Source organism: Procambarus clarkii, chromosome 56, assembly GCF_040958095.1.
Source record: "Procambarus clarkii isolate CNS0578487 chromosome 56, FALCON_Pclarkii_2.0, whole genome shotgun sequence".
Lineage (NCBI taxonomy): Eukaryota > Metazoa > Arthropoda > Malacostraca > Decapoda > Cambaridae > Procambarus > Procambarus clarkii.
Genome location: NC_091205.1, coordinates 11133757 through 11151872, shown reverse-complemented (window position 1 = coordinate 11151872; position 18116 = coordinate 11133757). Strand labels below are relative to the sequence as shown.

Here is an 18116-nt window from a genome sequence, read left to right as displayed (position 1 = left end):
TTCGGTCATATTTAATAATATATGTCTACAGGAAAGACTGCTACCAAAATATACTAATATATATATATATATATATATATATATATATATATATATATATATATATATATATATATATATATATATATATAAGAATGGGGGTGGTAGGAGAAGATAATATTAGTGTTCAGTGAGAAACCACAAGGTCTCCTCTGAATACTTTTTATTTTCTTCTCCGAGGCTATGGGTCCCCACATTGGCACCAGAGGTGGTACCCTCACTATACATATATATATATATATATATATATATATATATATATATATATATATATATATATATATATATATATATATATATATATATATATATATATATATATGTCGTACCTAGTATAATATATATATATATATATATATATATATATATATATATATATATATATATATATATATATATATATGTCGTACCTAGTATAATATATATATATATATATATATATATATATATATAACTGAAAACTCACACCCCAGAAGTGACTCGAACCCATACTCCCAGAAGCAACGCAACTGGTATGTACAAGACGCCTTAATCCACTTGACCATCATGACCGGACATAATGAGGTGATAGCCGAGGCTATTTGAACCACCCCACCGCCGGCACTCGGATAGTAATCTTGGGCATAGCATTTTACCAAATCACCTCATTCTTTGGGGCACACGTGAGGAACACAAATGCGAACAAGCCTGAATGGTCCCCAGGACAATATGCAACTGAAAACTCACACCCCAGAAGTGACTCGAACCCATACTCCCAGGAGCAACGCAACTGGTATGTACAAGACGCCTTAATCCACTTGACCATCACGACCGGACAAAATGAGGTGATAGCCGAGGCTATTTGAACCACCCCACCGCCGGCACTCGGATAGTAATCTTGGGCATAGCATTTTACCAAATCACCTCATTCTTTGGGGCACACGTGAGGAACACGTGTGCCCATAATAATGTGCCATTCAGGTGTGCCATTCAGGCTTGTTCGCATATATATATATATATATATATATATATATATATATATATATATATATATATATATATATATATATATATATATATATATATATATATATATATATATATATATATATATATATATATATATATATATATATAAATATATATATATATATATATATATATATATATATATATATATATATATATATATAAGTTTATGTATACTGGCAGAAGGTTTTCTTTTAAACATGTCTCATTGAATATGACAGCATATTCTGTATTTACTATCTTCTGATAGTAAATACATTCAGTCAGGTGCAGCCACAGTGAGATGTTGTGTTAGCTGGAGCTCCGATTCTAATAACATTATTATTGCAATAATGGAAGGATTAGTACAAGATTTGGTGAGTCTGGTTGGAGCTCTGAGAGCAGAGAAGGATTCCCTGCGGGAGGAGGTACGACGGCTACGACTTCGGGAGGAAACGAAGGAGGAGGCCAGTGTTGACGGGAGCTCATTAAGAAGGACTGACGAGACCAGTATTAAGAAGTCCTCGTCTTGGCAAGTTGTGAAAGACAGGGGTCTTAAGAAGACCTTGGCAAAACCGACAACTAATAGCCTACACCTAAGGACTTTTAACGCATTTGACGTATTAGAGGACGAGCGCTGTGTTGAACCTGTTGTTCAACGAGGTGGCAAAGACAAAGTAACGAGGAGCATTGAAACGCAGGTCCCTCAAACTGCTCGAAAGGAAAAGGGAGAATCGAAGCGAATTTTGGTTGTCGGAGATTCCCAGGTGAGGTATTTAGACAGAACGTTTTGTGCCAGAGATAGGGGGAACAGATTAAGGGTTTGCTATCCGGGAGCTGGAATTGGTGATATTGTTGGAAACATGAATGATATTATGACGGGAAATGGGAACAAACCCATTATTTGTATTAGTGCAGGGGGTAATGATGTTGGGCGAGTTAGGAGTGAGGAACTAATACAGAGATTCAGGACAGCCATTGAATTAGTTAGGAGCAAGGGAGGAATCCCGATCATATGTGGCATTCTTCCAAGAAAGGGAGTTGGAAATGAATGGATATCGAGGGCACTTGGTGTCAATTGCCCGCTGGAAAGATATTGCAAATCAAATGCAATATCTTTCATAGACAACTGGGAACACTTCTATGGAAGAAATTGAATGTATGCTCGTGATGGGGTGCATCTATCGAGAGCTGGGGTTGTTGCTGTTGCGAACTCGTTGGAAGAAGTGGTAAGAGGTGTTTGTTTGGGTTTAAACTGTTAGCTGATAGAGGTATGGGAATTGATTTGGAGGAAGGAGATAATAAAAGTTCGTGTTTGTGGGAGAAAGGAATTGACAAAATGATCAGGGAAAGAGAAGGGCCTCAAAATAACAATTCACTTAGGGTATATTACACTAACAGTAGAAGTCTAAGAAATAAAATTAACGAATTAAATGCTCTTGTCTGCACAGAAAAAATAGATATTATTGCACTTACCGAAACGTGGATGAATGTAGAAAATAGAGAACTATTAGCTGAATATCAAATAAATGGATTTAAACTATTTCACACAGATGGATATATTAGACGAGGAGGGGGAGTAGCCATATATGTTAGGGACAATTTGAAATGTAGTCTCAAAGAGGGAATCAAAACTGAGCCACACACAGTAACTATTTGGATAGAATTATACGAAAAAGCAAATAATATTATAATAGGAGTTATATATAGGCCACCAAACTTAGACAGAATGGAAGCAAAGCATCTATGGGATGAAATATCTAGGCATCTAGATCTAACAGTATTTACGTCATGGGTGACTTTAATTTTAGTGGAATAAACTGGTTGAACAAAACAGGGAATAGTGAAGCAGAAGATTTTCTAGAATTAATTGACTATTGCTTTCTTACGCAACACATTAAGGAACCAACACGGGAAAATAATATTTTAGATTTAGTGTTAACTAACAGGGAAACACAAATTAATGACATCGAAATAGGGAGTGAGCTAGGGAACAGTGATCACAAAGAAATCAGATTTAGCATAGAATGGAATAGACCTGTAGGAGAAAATTCTGTTAAAGTGCCAGATTTTCGAAAAGCTGATTTTAATAGCCTTAGAATTTTTTTGGGTCAAATTGATTGGAAAGTCTTGGGTATGGGGTGGGGGCCGGTCTTGGAGCGAGACATGAACCCAGCGATAGGTGACGTAAATGGGGATTTCGATGTGGATTCAATATATAACTTATTTAAGAATATTCTAAACAAAGCACAGGAACGTAGTATACCATACAAATTGAATAGATCGAATACCAATGACCCAAAGTGGATAACAAAGAATTTGAAGAACCTCATAGGTAAAAAGAGAGCTTGGTACAAAAGGATTAAAAATGGGGAGGTCACTTTAGAACAGGAATTCGTACAACTGGTTAGAAATGTTAAAAAAGAGATAAGGAAAGCAAAAAGAAACTATGAAGTTCGCATAGCAGGGCACGCAAAGACAAATCCTAAAGGGTTTTTTCAGTTATATCGTACTAAGACTAGGGAAAGGATAGGTCCATAAAAAACCGAGACAGGTCAAATAACAGATAGTGATGAAGAGATGAGTAGTATTTTTAATAAATATTTTGTATCTGTATTTACTAAAGAGGAACTTAGCAATATGCCTTCAGCCGAACAAGTCTATGTGGGTGGGGACGAGGACAGGTTGACGAGTTTAGCAGTTACCAGGGAGGATGTTCTTAAACAAATAGTAAAACTCAAACCAAACAAATCCCCAGGGCCGGATGAAGTGTTTGCCAGGGTGCTTAAAGAATGCAAAGAGGAGCTTTGTGACCCACTGTCTACCATATTTAATAAATCAATAGAGTCAGGCAGAGTGCCAGAGTTTTGGAAAGTTGCTAATGTAATACCAGTTTTTAAGAAAGGAGATAGATCACTTGCGTCTAACTATCGACCAATTAGCCTAACGTCCATTGTGGGAAAGTTACTCGAATCTATAATAGCAAATAAAATTCGTCTTCATCTTGAAAAACATAAATTAATAATTGAGTCGCAACATGTTTTTATAAATGGCCGTTCATGTTTAACAAATTTGTTATCTTTTTATTCTAGCATTGTTGAGGCAGTTGATAGTGGAAAGGATTGCGATGTTGTGTACCTTGACTTTAGCAAAGCTTTTGATACAGTGCCACATGAAAGACTGATTAAAAAGTTAGAGTCTCATGGTATTGGGGGTGCTATATTAAGCTGGATTAGGGCATGGCTATACCAAAGGAAACAGAGAGTTAGTATAAATGGAGTCAAGTCAGAGTGGGAAAATGTTGTAAGTGGGGTGCTTCAGGGCTCTGTCCTGGGACCTCTGTTGTTTATAATATATATAAATGATTTAGATTCAGGTTTGAGTAGCAACATTTGCAAATTTGCCGATGATACGAAAATCGGTAGGGAAATTAATTCGGAGGAGGACTCACTATCACTTCAAGTTGATCTAGATAGGGTTTTGAAATGGTCGAAGGATTGGCAGATGCAGTTTAATGCTGATAAATGTAAAGTTCTGAGGTTAGGTAATGATGATAGGGTTACAAGATACGAGCTAGATGGTGTTGAGATTGCGAAGTCGAATTGCGAAAGGGATCTGGGAGTTATGATTAGCAAGAATTTAAAACAAAAGGATCAATGCATAAATGTTCGTAATAAGGCAAATCGGACACTTGGATTTATTAATCGCAGCGTTAGTAACAAGACACCTGGTGTGGTTCTTAAGCTATATCTTGCTCTAGTTAGGCCCCATTTAGATTATGCAGTTCAGTTTTGGTCGCCATATTATAGAATGGATATAAATTCACTTGAACGTGTCCAGCGTAGGATGACTAAGCTAATTCCCCAAATTAAAAATCTTTCATATGAAGAAAGATTAACAAAGCTTAAGTTGCATTCACTGGAAAGGCGAAGAGTTAGGGGTGACATGATAGAGGTTTACAAGTGGGTGAATGGACATAACAAAGCAGATATTAATAGGGTATTAAAAGTATCAACACAAGACAGAACACGAAACAATGGTTATAAATTGGATAAGTTTAGATTTAGGAAAGACTTGGGTAAATACTGGTTCAGTAACAGGGTTGTTGATTTGTGGAACCAATTGCCGCGTAACATTGTGGAGGTGGGGTCCCTCGATTGTTTCAAGCGCGGGTTGGACATGTATATGAATGGGATTGGGTGGTTATAAATTGGAGCTGCCTCGTATGGGCCGAAAGGCCTTCTGCAGATGCCTTTGTTCTTATGTTCTTATGTTCTTATGATTTAGGGATTCTATCACTCTAACTATTTTTCTAGCATCAGGGCTTAGCCGAAAGAGGAATTCTCCAAAACTCATGTTCGTTATTTTAGGGTGAAGAAAAAAGTTAATTACTAAAGAATGTATTACACACTTATTTATACAATTTGCACAACGTTTCGAACGTCCATGGTTCATTCTCAAGTGAAAAGAGATTACAGAACTCGTAAAATTTAAACAAGTACGGGGTTAGGTGATAAAATAAATAGAATAAAGGTAAAGGCAAGAGGGGATAAATGTGGTATATATATATATATGTGTATATGTATATATATATATATATATATATATATATATATATATATATATATATATATATATATATATATATATATATATATATATATATATATATATATATATATATGTCGTACCTAGTAGCCAGAACACACTTCTCAGCCTACTATGCAAGGCCCGATTTGCCTAATAAGCCAAGTTTTCCTGAATTAATATATTTTCTCTAATTTTTTTTTCTTATGAAATGATAAAGCTACCCATTTCAATATGTATGAGGTCAAATTTTTTTTAATGGAGTTAAAATTACCGTAGATATATGACCGAACCTAACCAACCCTACCTAACCTAACCTAACCTATCTTTATAGGTTAGGTTAGGTAGCCGAAAAAGTTAGGTTAGGTTAGGTTAGGTAGGTTAGGTAGTCGAAAAAACATTAATTCATGAAAACTTGGCTTATTAGGCATATCGGGCCATGCATAGTAGGCTGAGAAGTGCGTTCTGGCTACTAGGTACGACATATATATATATATATATATATATATATATATATATATATATATATATATATATATATATATATATATATATATATATATATATATATATATATATTTATATATATATTATATATTATATAGGTATATTATAGAGGTCGGTCATATATATATATATATATATATATATGTCGTACCTAGTAGCCAGAACGCACTTCTCAGCCTACTATGCAAGGCCCGATTTGCCTAATAAGCCAAGTTTTCATGAATTAATTGTTTTTCGACTACCTAACCTACCTAACCTAACCTAACCTAACTTTTTCGGCTACCTAACCAAACCTAACCTATAAAGATAGGTTAGGTGAGGTTAGGTAGGGTTGGTTAGGCTCGGTCATATATCTACGTTAATTTTAACTCCAATAAAAAAAAATTGACCTCATACATAATGAAATGGGTAGCTTTATCATTTCATAAGAAAAAAATTAGAAAAAATATATTAATTCAGGAAAACTTGGCTTATTAGGCAAATCGGGCCTTGAATAGTAGGCCAAAAAGTGAATTCTGGCTACTAGGTACGACATATATATATATATATATATATATATATATATATATATATATATATGCAAACAAGCCTGAATGGTCCCCAGGACTATATGCGACTGAAAACTCACACCCCAGAAGTGACTCGAACCCATACTGCCAGGAGCAACGCAACTGGTATGTACAGGGACGCCTTAATCCGCTTGACCATCACGACCGGACATAAGGAAGTGATAGCCGAGGCTATTTGAACCACTCCCCCGCCGGCACTCGGATGGTAATCTTGGGCATAGCATTTTATCAAATCACCTCATTCTTTGGGGCAACACGTGAGGAACACAAATGCAAACAAGCCTGAATGGTCCCCAGGACTATATGCGACTGAAAACTCACACCCCAGAAGTGACTCGAACCCATACTGCCAGGAGCAACGCAACTGGTATGTACAGGGACGCCTTAATCTGCTTGACCATCACGACCGGACATAAGGAAGTGATAGCCGAGGCAATTTGAACCACTCCCCCGCCGGCACTCGGATGGTAATCTTGGGCATAGCATTTTATCAAATCACCTCATTCTTTGGGGCAACACGTGAGGAACACAAATGCAAACAAGCCTGAATGGTCCCCAGGACTATATGCGACTGAAAACTCACACCCCAGAAGTCACTCGAACCCATACTGCCAGGAGCAACGCAACTGGTATGTACAGGGATAAAATGCTATGCCCAAGATTACCATCCGAGTGCCGGCGGGGGAGTGGTTCAAATAGCCTCGGCTATTTAGGTTCCGTCATATATCTACGTTAATTTCAACTCCAATAAAAAAAAATTGAACTCATACATAATGAAATGGGTAGCTTTATCATTTCATAAGAAAAAAATTAGTGAAAATATATTAATTCAGGAAAACTTGGCTTATTAGGCAAATCGGGCCTTGCATAGTAGGCCGAGAAGTGCATTCTGGCTACTAGGTACGACATATATATAAATATATATATATATATATATATATATATATATATATATATATATATATATATATATATATATATATATGTCGTACCTAGTAGCCAGAACGCACTTTTCGGCCTACTATGTAAGGCGCGATTTGCCTAATAGGCCGAGTGATTTTCTTTATTTTCAATAAATTGTTTCCAGTAGGTTTATTTTAAATATTTTTACTATATTAAATTCAGAACATAAATGATTGATTTAGTTATATTGGTTTAGGTTAGGTTAAGATAGGTTAGGTTAGGTTAGGTAGGGTTGGTTAGGTTCGGTCATATATCTCTGTTAGTTGTAACTCAAATTTAAACAAATTAACTCATACATAATGAAATGGATAGCTTTATCATTTCATAAGAAAAAAATTGAGAAAATATATAAATTTAGGAAAACTTGGCTTATTAGGCAAATCGGTCCTTGCATAGTAGGCCGAGTACGACGTTCTGGGGTTTAGGTACAACATATATATATATATATATATATATATATATATATATATATATATATATATATATATATATATATATATATATATATATATATATATATATATATATATATATATTTTTAAACCTAGAAGGGGTACCACCTCTGGTGCAAATGTAGGGACCCATAGCCTCAGAGAAGAAAATAAAGAGTACTCAGAGAAGACCTTTTGGATCCTCACTGAACACTTTGATATTTTCTTCTCCTACCACCCCTATTCTTTTGTTAAGTGTGTATATTTATCTAACTTTATTAGAAAATGTCATTACACAAAAAAAGTTACAATATTGATTACATACAGGGTACAAGGCTGCTTGTCATAAGTTGAATAGCTCCTCCAGCTCCTCAGATGGCGGGCACGAACCATGGATGCAGTGAGCATTTCCTCTCTGGATTGCCACACTAAGGCGCTGAAAAAGAAAACTGGCAGGTCTGGGGTCTCTAGTTGTTTCGATTAGCTTAGACCCCAACTCCTTTAAAAAGCTAGCAGCACTTTTACCCCAGGCACCAAGCGTCTCTGAGGCAATGGGGACAAAATTGTAGTGGTGCTCAAGGTCTCTGTATTTACGTGACTTGGCCGCTTCCCGGTGATTGGCAGCTCCTCCTGCTTGTGTAGCACTGAAGTCAACATAGGTATTGGCTAAAGTTGAAACGCAAGTGTAGTCCCACACCAACTGTCTACCATTCTTCCAGGGGTTCACCGTAATTCCGTCTGGGCGATCGACAGGCTCATCAGAGTTTGTGGACATTAGGTAACGGGGCTCTCTCTCTGCTGGACAACCGGCTGTGGTAAGGCTTCTCTTAATAATGTCATTAACCTCGCCGTGTCTTGCATGCCATCCTCCGGTCCTTTGGCAAAGAAGGCCATGCCGTCCATATCTGTCGGCCTCTGCCTCGCCGCAAATACACCTGTATTCGGTGTGGATTGGGGCAGCTAGGCGAAGAGCCACGGCAATTCGGAGGGCCTGCGGTGTGAGACGGGTGCCGGTTGCTGACATTGGGGTTGCTAATAGGAAATCACCTGCATGGGGAGCTGCTACAGCTCTAAGTCGGGCAGTGTCATGTGGTGTCGTCGCAGCTTCTAGCAAAGTTGCAGCTTCTTGGTCGGCAATGGGGCGATCCCAGCTGGATTGCTTATGGGCTTCAGAAGGCGGTGGTTGGGGTGCTGGTCCTGCGAGAGAGACCCATTTGGTTGTGCAGTCTGTGAAGCTGGGATCATGCACCCCTGCCTGTTGAACTTGGTGCTCAGGTAGGATTTCCTTCACCAGGTTGTCAAACCCCACTGAAGAGGACAGGAATGCTGGTACAGCAATTTGTGTTGCTGTGCGCACGCCAAGGCCCCCGAGTCTGACAGGAAGGGAGGCCTGTTTCCACTGTGAGTCGCTGAGGGAAAGATTGAGGGCTTTTTCTAGTGTTGATTTCAGCAAGCTGTCATACTCTTCTAATTTAATATTGTTGAAAGATGGCGAACATCTTAGAAAGTAGGTCAGCCTGGGAAGGGACAAGCATCTGGTGATGAGGTAAAGTGCATCATGAGCATCGATGTCTTCAATCCTCTCGTTCATCCTCTTCAGGTCAGTGATCTTCTTACCAAGGACCCCGTCGATGGCATTCCTTCCAAGAGGAGCACCTAGGAGTGTGCTGTCCTCAGGGTTGGTTGTATGAATGTCAGGCAAAACAACCTTTATTTGCTCTATTATGTGCTGGTTGGTGGAGGTTATTTCGCACTTGGAAGGGTTCAGGGTGAGGCCTAGGCTTGCTCCTTGCTCCTGGATTATTCTTATGTCGTCCAAGAGTGAGGCTGGGGAGCCGGCTAGAGTACCATCATCCAAAAACCAAATGTTGAGCTCACTGGACAGGTTATCGGTGACTTCCTTGATAACTAGGCAGAACAGAAAAGGAGCAAGGGGGTCACCTTGTTGGACACCTTCTTGTGATTCAATTTCATGTTCCCCAAAAAGCAGGGTTAGATTCTTGCTGTAGCATGAGTTTACAAACGGGTAGAGGGAAGGAAAAAGGCGATGAACTGCACTGAGTACTGCATCCCTTCTAACCAGATTGAAAGCATTTTTGAAGTCCAGCTTTATCAGGGCTTTTTCATTCGTAATGTTGGCAATGTAGGCTCTAGCTGCATGAGCCGCTGCCTCACACCCTTGGGGAATGCCAAACCCAAGCTGTTTTGGCTTCAGCATGTCGGCTGCTGCCTGACTAACTGCTCTAGCAGCAGCCTTAGCGACGAGACGCCGGAGTGAATTGCCGACAGCTATCGGTCTGATTCCTCCATCTTTTTTCCTCAGGGCACAGAGGGTAGCGCCAAAAAAGAGAGGCCGTATGGTCTCTGGTATGTTGCCAGCTAGACATGTGTTGGCGAATCTAGTTAGTTCCACCAGGAGGCCCTGTGCAATGTCTCCCAGTGCAGGGTTGAGCATTTGTTTGATGTGGTTGGGTCGTAGACCTGTGAACCCACCTGCTGATCCTGGTGGGAAGGATAAAGCTGCTTTGTGCACCATGGATTCGAGCACACACAGGGGTTCTGCTCTGGTGACACCGACTAGGGAAACACTGTCGTCACGAGGAGCTCTGGGTGGGTGTTTTTCCCTCAGGGCTTGTGCTGTATCGGCATCCCTGGTGGCAACTGTGTCTTCACTGGTGATGACTCTGATCGCCCCTATTGTGTTGCCTTCTTCTATTTTCTTGCTGACTGTTGCTCTGATTTTGGATGCCTCGGTTCTGCTGTTGATACCTTTCCTGCGGTGGGTGTTTTTAGCACGGGTGGGGAGGGGTGCCTGGTTGTCCTCTCTAGGAAAACTATTTATAGCCATAATGACCGAGGAAGCTAGTGATTTGTCTCTCCTTGCAGGGACAGCTAGGCATATGTTTCCAAACAGGAGAAGGTTGTGCCATGCTTGGATAGTTCCGGGGGAGTCATTGACCTTTTTCAAGAGGCTGGATAGTTTGGCTGCTGCCTGGGGCCGGGCAGCTTTGGGGATGTGCTGCAGGGTTCCAACCGATGTTGCTTTGATGGCTTCTAGTAGATTCTCAGTCGAAATGAAGCTGTTAGAGGTGTTTTCCCTGACTGCTGGAGTGGGGCCTTGATTGATACCCTCTTTGGGAGGGCGCCACATACCCGGACAATCGGTTCCGTTGTGAGCATGCTTGCGCACATCTCCGTTACGCTTGAGTCTCCACACCTTGTCACACACTTGGCATGTGCCATACCTGTCGTCGATTGATGGCTCCTCTTGGCTGAGAGAAGCCTGGCTGTCAGTCGTGACCTGCGACATTAGCGGGCGCTGGGTGGGCGCTGGGCGGGCGCTGGGTGGGCGCTGGGCGGGCGCTGGGCGGGCGCTGGGCGGGCGCTGGGCGGGCGCTGGGCGGGCGCTGGGCGGGCTCTGGGCGGGCGCTGGGTGGGCGCTGGGCGGAAGTAGCGTGAGGGGGTGGACACAGGGAGGTAGCGGTCGCGGTTGGGGGTGGGGCAGGGGGAAGAGGGTGACTCTTGGGTTGGGTGACGGTACACACTGGCGGGTATGGGGAGGGGGGGGGGGTCAGAGGGGTGACACTAACACGTTTGTATAATCTCGTGATATATCACTGCACAATATAAGCTGGTTCACTGTGGACTCGATGCACTTAAAACACGATACCAGTTTCCCGGGAGCCGAGGTATCTATTTTTCATTGATATTTTCATAAACACTTACACACTGGTCACCCCCCTCGACTGACCGCACAACAACACCCCATCCCCACACCCCCCACCCCCCACCCCAACCACCATAACCGAGGGAGCCCCTCAGGGCGCCCTTGTTGGCCCTCACTGCAGTTCAAACGATTCCACACTGCCAATCCACTTGTTTGATTGTTTTTGCTTGCGATAGTTCACCCTGGACACTTCCCGCCACTCTCACACCTTCCCAGGATGTTCACACTGCACACTGTTGAGTCTGGGTCCGGTGAGGTCAGGATGTCACAAGATAATGGCACATGGCTGGCAGAGCCTCCTCCCAGCGTCCGTTCCCTGAGGCGCCCACAGGGGATCTATATATATATATCTATATATATACCCACAGGGGACCTATATATATATATATATATATATATATATATATATATATATATATATATATATATATATATATATATATATATATATATATATATATATATATATATATATATATATATATATATATATATATATATGTCGTACCTAGTAGCCAGAATGCACTTCTCGGCCTACTATGCAAGGCCCGATTTGCCTAATAAGCCAAGTTTTCCTGAATTAATATATTTTCTCTAATTTTTTTCTTATGAAATGATAAAGCTACCCATTTCATTATATATGAGGTAAAAAAATTTTGATTGGAGTTAAAATAAACGTAGATATATAACCGAACCTAACCAACCCTACCTAACCTATCTTTATAGGTTAGGTTAGGTTAGGTAGCCGAAAAAGTTAGGTTAGGTTAGGTTAGGTAGGTTAGGTACTCGAAAAACAATTAATTCATGAAAACTTGGCTTATTAGGCAAATTGGGCCTTGCATAGTAGGCTGAGAAGTGCGTTCTGGCTACTAGGTACGACATATATATATATATATATATATATATATATATATATATATATGTTGTACCTAGTAGCCAGAACGCACTTTTATGCCTACTATGCAAGGGCCGATTTGCCTAATAAGCCAAGTTTTCCTGAATTAATATATTTTCTCTAATTTTCTTCTTATGAAATGATAAAGCTACCCATTTCATTATGTATGAGGTCATTTCTTTTTATTGGAGTTAAAATTAACGTAGATATATGACCGAACCTAACCAACCCTACCTAACCTAACCTAACTTATCTTTATAGGTTAGGTTAGGTTAGGTAGCCAAAAAAGTTAGGTTAGGTTAGGTTAGGTAGGTTAGGTAGTCGAAAAACAATTAATTCATGAAAACTTGGCTTATTAGGCAAATCGGGCCTTGCATTGTAGGCTGAGAAGTGCGTTCTGGCTATTAGGTACGACATATATATATATATATATATATATATATATATATATATATATATATATGTCGTACCTAGTAGCCAGAACTCACTTCTCAGCCTACTATTCAAGGCCCGATTTGCCTAATAAGCCAAGTTTTCCTGAATTAATATATTTACTATAATTTTTTTCTTATGAAATCATAAAGCAACCCTTTTCTCTATGTATGAGGTCAATTTTTGTTTATTGTAGTTAAAATTAACGTAGATATATGACCGAACCTAACCAACCCTACCTAACCTAACCTAACCTATATTTATAGGTAAGGTTAGGTTAGGTAGCCAAAAAAAGCTAGGTTAGGTTAGGTTAGGTAGGTTAGGTAGACGAAAAAACATTAATTCATGAAAACTTGGCTTATTAGGCAAATCGGGCCTTGAATTGTAGGCTGAGAAGTGCGTTCTGGCTATTAGGTACGACATATATATATATATATATATATATATATATATATATATATATATATATATATATATATATATATATATGTATATATATATGTTGTTGAATATGACCGAAAAGGGTAAGATTAATAACTCTAACATGAATTTTCTCAATATTTCTTATGTTCTTTTTCACTGTCGGTGGTAATAAATATATCAATTCTCCCCAATACATTTTTTTAATTGTCTCACCCCTAAACGCGTTTCGTAATACTTATTACATTTTCAAAGACTTAATTTACACACAGATTCATCGAACTTATACTCATTTTGGGTGAGGTGAATTCGTACAAAGTTTTGGGTGGGGTGATTTCGTACAAAGTTTTGGGTGAGGTGATTTCGTACAAAGTTTTGGGTGAGGGATTTCGTACAAAGTTTTGGGTGAGGTGAACAAACTTATGACAAACATAAGACAGATTACGAAACAATGGGTATAAATTGGATATGAGAACTGCAGAAGTCCTATTGGTCCATACTTCCTCTTGTTGCTTTCATATTAGTTCGGGGTCTTGAAGTGGGTAGAATATAGTTGTGCTATATTCTACCCACAGCCTATAGACTATAGATCCTTCACAGCAGTAAATGGGTATTTGGTTGTTAAACGATTTGGTAACTCATATTCCAGAGAAAAATCAGGATTAAGGACCTGCCTGAAATGCTATGCGTTGCTAGTAGCGTTACTTGAATGTAAGAAACCTTTATAAAAGAATCATTACAGCAGATTGATGCAGAAAAGAACCTTGGAGTTAAGTTCCACCATTCAATGAAAGTTGCACAGCAGGGAGGGGCAGCAGTAAAAAAAAGCTAACCAAACCCTTGGAATAATCTTGTATTCATTTGATTTTAAGGGGACGTAATCAAGGAAATCAAGTTTTTTAATCTCAGCAAAACAGGTTAGGTTAGTTGTATATGAAAAGGGCTCCAACTGGTCCATGTCTCAGCATCGCAGCCTCAATAGAAAGAGAGAAAAAATATATTTTTCAACGAATTTTCACTATTTTTAAAAATTAACATTAAACACAAGTGTACACTGAAATCATATCTAAGGTACTCAGCTATCACAATAGCATGTAATAAAGGATTTAAATAATGTTTTTCAATGAACCTAAACAACTTTTGGTTTCCTTGATTATGGCCTCGTGAATCCTAGGAAAATCATAAATTTTAATTGTTGGCAAATCAGCCCAACACTTTCGAAGGACTTTATGTAACCTGTTATGACAAGAGACTGCACATAGAACATCCATCTATGATCCAATAGACTTCAACACTTCAGTAAAATTGACATACCAGCATAAACTATACCGAAAAATAATTATTTTTGTGCATTAATTATTAAAAATTTTGTACCAATCAGAATTGTACTATCTAATATTTGTGTAAGAACGAATTCGTGACTATTGACGGTCTCCACTATTGGTACTTTCTGAACAGGAGGATGGGTTGTCCACAGCGGCAGGTGCAACATGATACATTACTCTCTGTCTTATTGTTCCACAACAGCCGGTGCAACATGATACATAACTCCCCGTGTTACTGCTCCACAACAGCCGGTGCAACATGATACATAACTCCCCGTGTTACTGCTCCACAACAGCCGGTGCAACCTGATACATAACTCCCCGTGTTACTGCTCCACAACAGCCGGTGCAACATGATACATAACTCCCCGTGTTACTGTTCCACAACAGCCGGTGCAACATGATACATAACTCCCCGTGTTACTGCTCCACAGCAACATCACCATCTGGAGCAGACTCAAGCAGAGGCCCGTCATCAAGGAGCTGAACTCTCAACATAAAAAGGTTAATGCTTATTTATGTTTCTGTAATATAACTGTTATGTAAAACCTTTTTCTCTAATAATACTGAGACGATACAAATGTTACTTTAATATTTGTGACTCTTATGTTACAGCTGTTATCGAAATGTTTCTGAAATTTTACTCTTATAAAACAAAAGTTATTGTAATATTAATTTAATGTTTCAACTGTTAATGTTATGTATCAACTGTTACTGCAATGATACTTTAATGTTACTAATTTTACTGCAATGTCACTTTAATGTTACAACTGTTACTGCAATGTTTCTCTCATGTTACATCTGGTAATATACTGTGTCGACTGTTACTGAAATGTTACGTTTACGATATCAACGCTTCTATGGAGTAAGTTGTGGTGATATCGACGCCATTTATGGACCTGTACTCCACCACCAAGGCACTAAGTGAGACGAAGCCAACGCCATTTGTTGGCAGAGGTGTGGCGTCTGTGAAAGGCTCCTGTTTCGAACCTCAGTAGTAGGTGAGGTCGATGATGACGACCTCTAGTGAGTGAAGTAACGATATCAACGCCATCTAAATTGTGCACCTGATAACATTTACAGTTCCTCGATGACAGACTGCAATTCCATGTTCTCCTTGTGCACTTTCTGTCTGGCTAATGACTATTATGTCTACAGAGCTGACACGGAGGGGGTATATTGCGCTTTGGAACTCGGTTCATTTTGGTCAGCTCCGAACTCCTGACTTGTATTTTTAAGAGGACAGGTGGCCGCCGTAGGTAGTAGACAGTGTGTTAACTGTTGTACTTGTGTAGTGATTTTGTGGACCGACGTACCCGGGATTGGGCCAAGAGGAGTTACAAGGCGACAGTATTGGCCATCAGGTGAGAAGTACTGCCAGCGTATAGACGAATGTCAGGGTGTTAGTGGTGACCCCTGGACGTATTATTTGTGACACCTGTCAGCGTGTTGCTGAAGCCATTTGGACATTGTGACGATGTGGTGTGGGACAGGCCCATGATGAGGAAGGTGAACTCGCCAGTGATTACCATTGGACTCGTTGAGAATTTAAAAATACTGCAGACATATTAGGTGTCCTATGAAAGATACTCTGTGCACATATGTGAAGTAATATGATAGATAATATATTGTGAAGGTTTAATTTAGTCTAGTTTACCACCCTTTATTCCTTGCACAATTACTTGCTACCGCAGGTTCTTGATAACTTACCATTGACTTGGGGTAGGATCATAGAAGACGAGCCTCTAAGGCCCATTATTTAAGCAGAAAGAACCCAGTTACTGGCTCAAGCAGGCCGTAACATAATTGGCATTCTCGGCGGGATCCAACCTTTCGTCAGGAAAGTTAGACAGAAATTGTTAAGAGATTCGTGCGATATATATATATATATATATATATATATATATATATATATATATATATATATATATATATATATATATATATATATGTCGTACCTAGTAGCCAGAACGTCGTACTCGGCCTACTATGCAAGGCCCGATTTGCCTAATAAGCCAAGTTTTCCTGAATTAATATATTTTCTCTAATTTTTTTCTTATGAAATGATAAAGTTACCCATTTCATTATGTATGAGGTCAATCTTTTTTTATTGGAGTTAAAATTAACGTAGATATATGACCGAACCTAACCAACCCTACCTAACCTAACCTAACCTAGCTTTATAGATTAGGTTAGGTTAGGTAGCCGAAAAAGTTAGGTTAGGTAAGGTTAGGTAGGTTAGGTAGTCGAAAAACAATTAATTCATGAAAACTTGGCTTATTAGGCAAATCGTGCCTTGCATACTAGGCTGAGAAGTGCGTTCTGGCTACTAGGTACGACATATATATATATATATATATATATATATATATATATATATATATATATATATATATATATATATATTATTAAATATGACCGAAAAAGTAAGATTAATAATTCTAACACGAATTTTCTCAATCTTTCGTACATTTATTTTCACTGTTGGAGGTAATTCAAAAATCAATTCTCCAAAATTCATTTTTATTTCTAGTCTGACGCGACACTTGAGCGCGTTTCGTAAAACTTATTACATTTTCAAAGACTTTAGTTAACACATACACAACTGAATAGAACTTACACTATTCTATTCAGTTGTGTATGTGTTAACTAAAGTCTTTGAAAATGTAATAAGTTTTACGAAACGCGCTCAAGTGTCGCGTCAGACTAGAAATAAAAATGAATTTTGGAGAATTGATTTTTGAATTACCTCCAACAGTGAAAAGAAATGTACGAAAGATTGAGAAAATTCGTGTAAGAATTATTAATCTTACTTTTTCGGTCATATATATATATATATATATATATATATATATATATATATATATATATATATATATATATATATATATATATATATATATTAGAATTTCCCCTTTTTGCGTGTAAGTGTTAAGTGCAGTGTTACGTGATTTAGCGCAAAGTTACGAAGGTGAACAATGGCCGACAAATAGACCATTGATACTCTGGATGATTTTCAGGAGTTCCTAAACCAGGAGAACTGCCTCCCCAAATTGAAACATTTAGGAAAACCCGAGTTAGTGTTAATAATTAACCATGAGTTGAGACCTTGAGACTGAGGTGAGCGATCGAGATTCGCGTCTTAAGATCCTCTCAGTGGTTTATAGGCATTTGAAACCTAATGATAAGCAGGAAAGTGATGTCCGTAGTAAAGGAGAGTGTTATGGCTTTCCC

At 38.8% G+C, this 18116-nt stretch overlaps 1 protein-coding gene across 1 annotated transcript in view; it reads left to right on the top strand.

Annotated features, from left to right (window-relative positions):
* Window positions 1–18116, top strand: part of LOC123770920 (transient receptor potential cation channel subfamily M member-like 2) — a 317900-nt gene that overhangs the window by 105541 nt on the left and 194243 nt on the right. The window contains exon 9 of the mRNA XM_069306032.1: window positions 15317–15386. Coding sequence (XP_069162133.1) covers window positions 15317–15386 — 70 coding nt within the window. The remainder of the gene's footprint in view (window positions 1–15316; window positions 15387–18116) is intronic.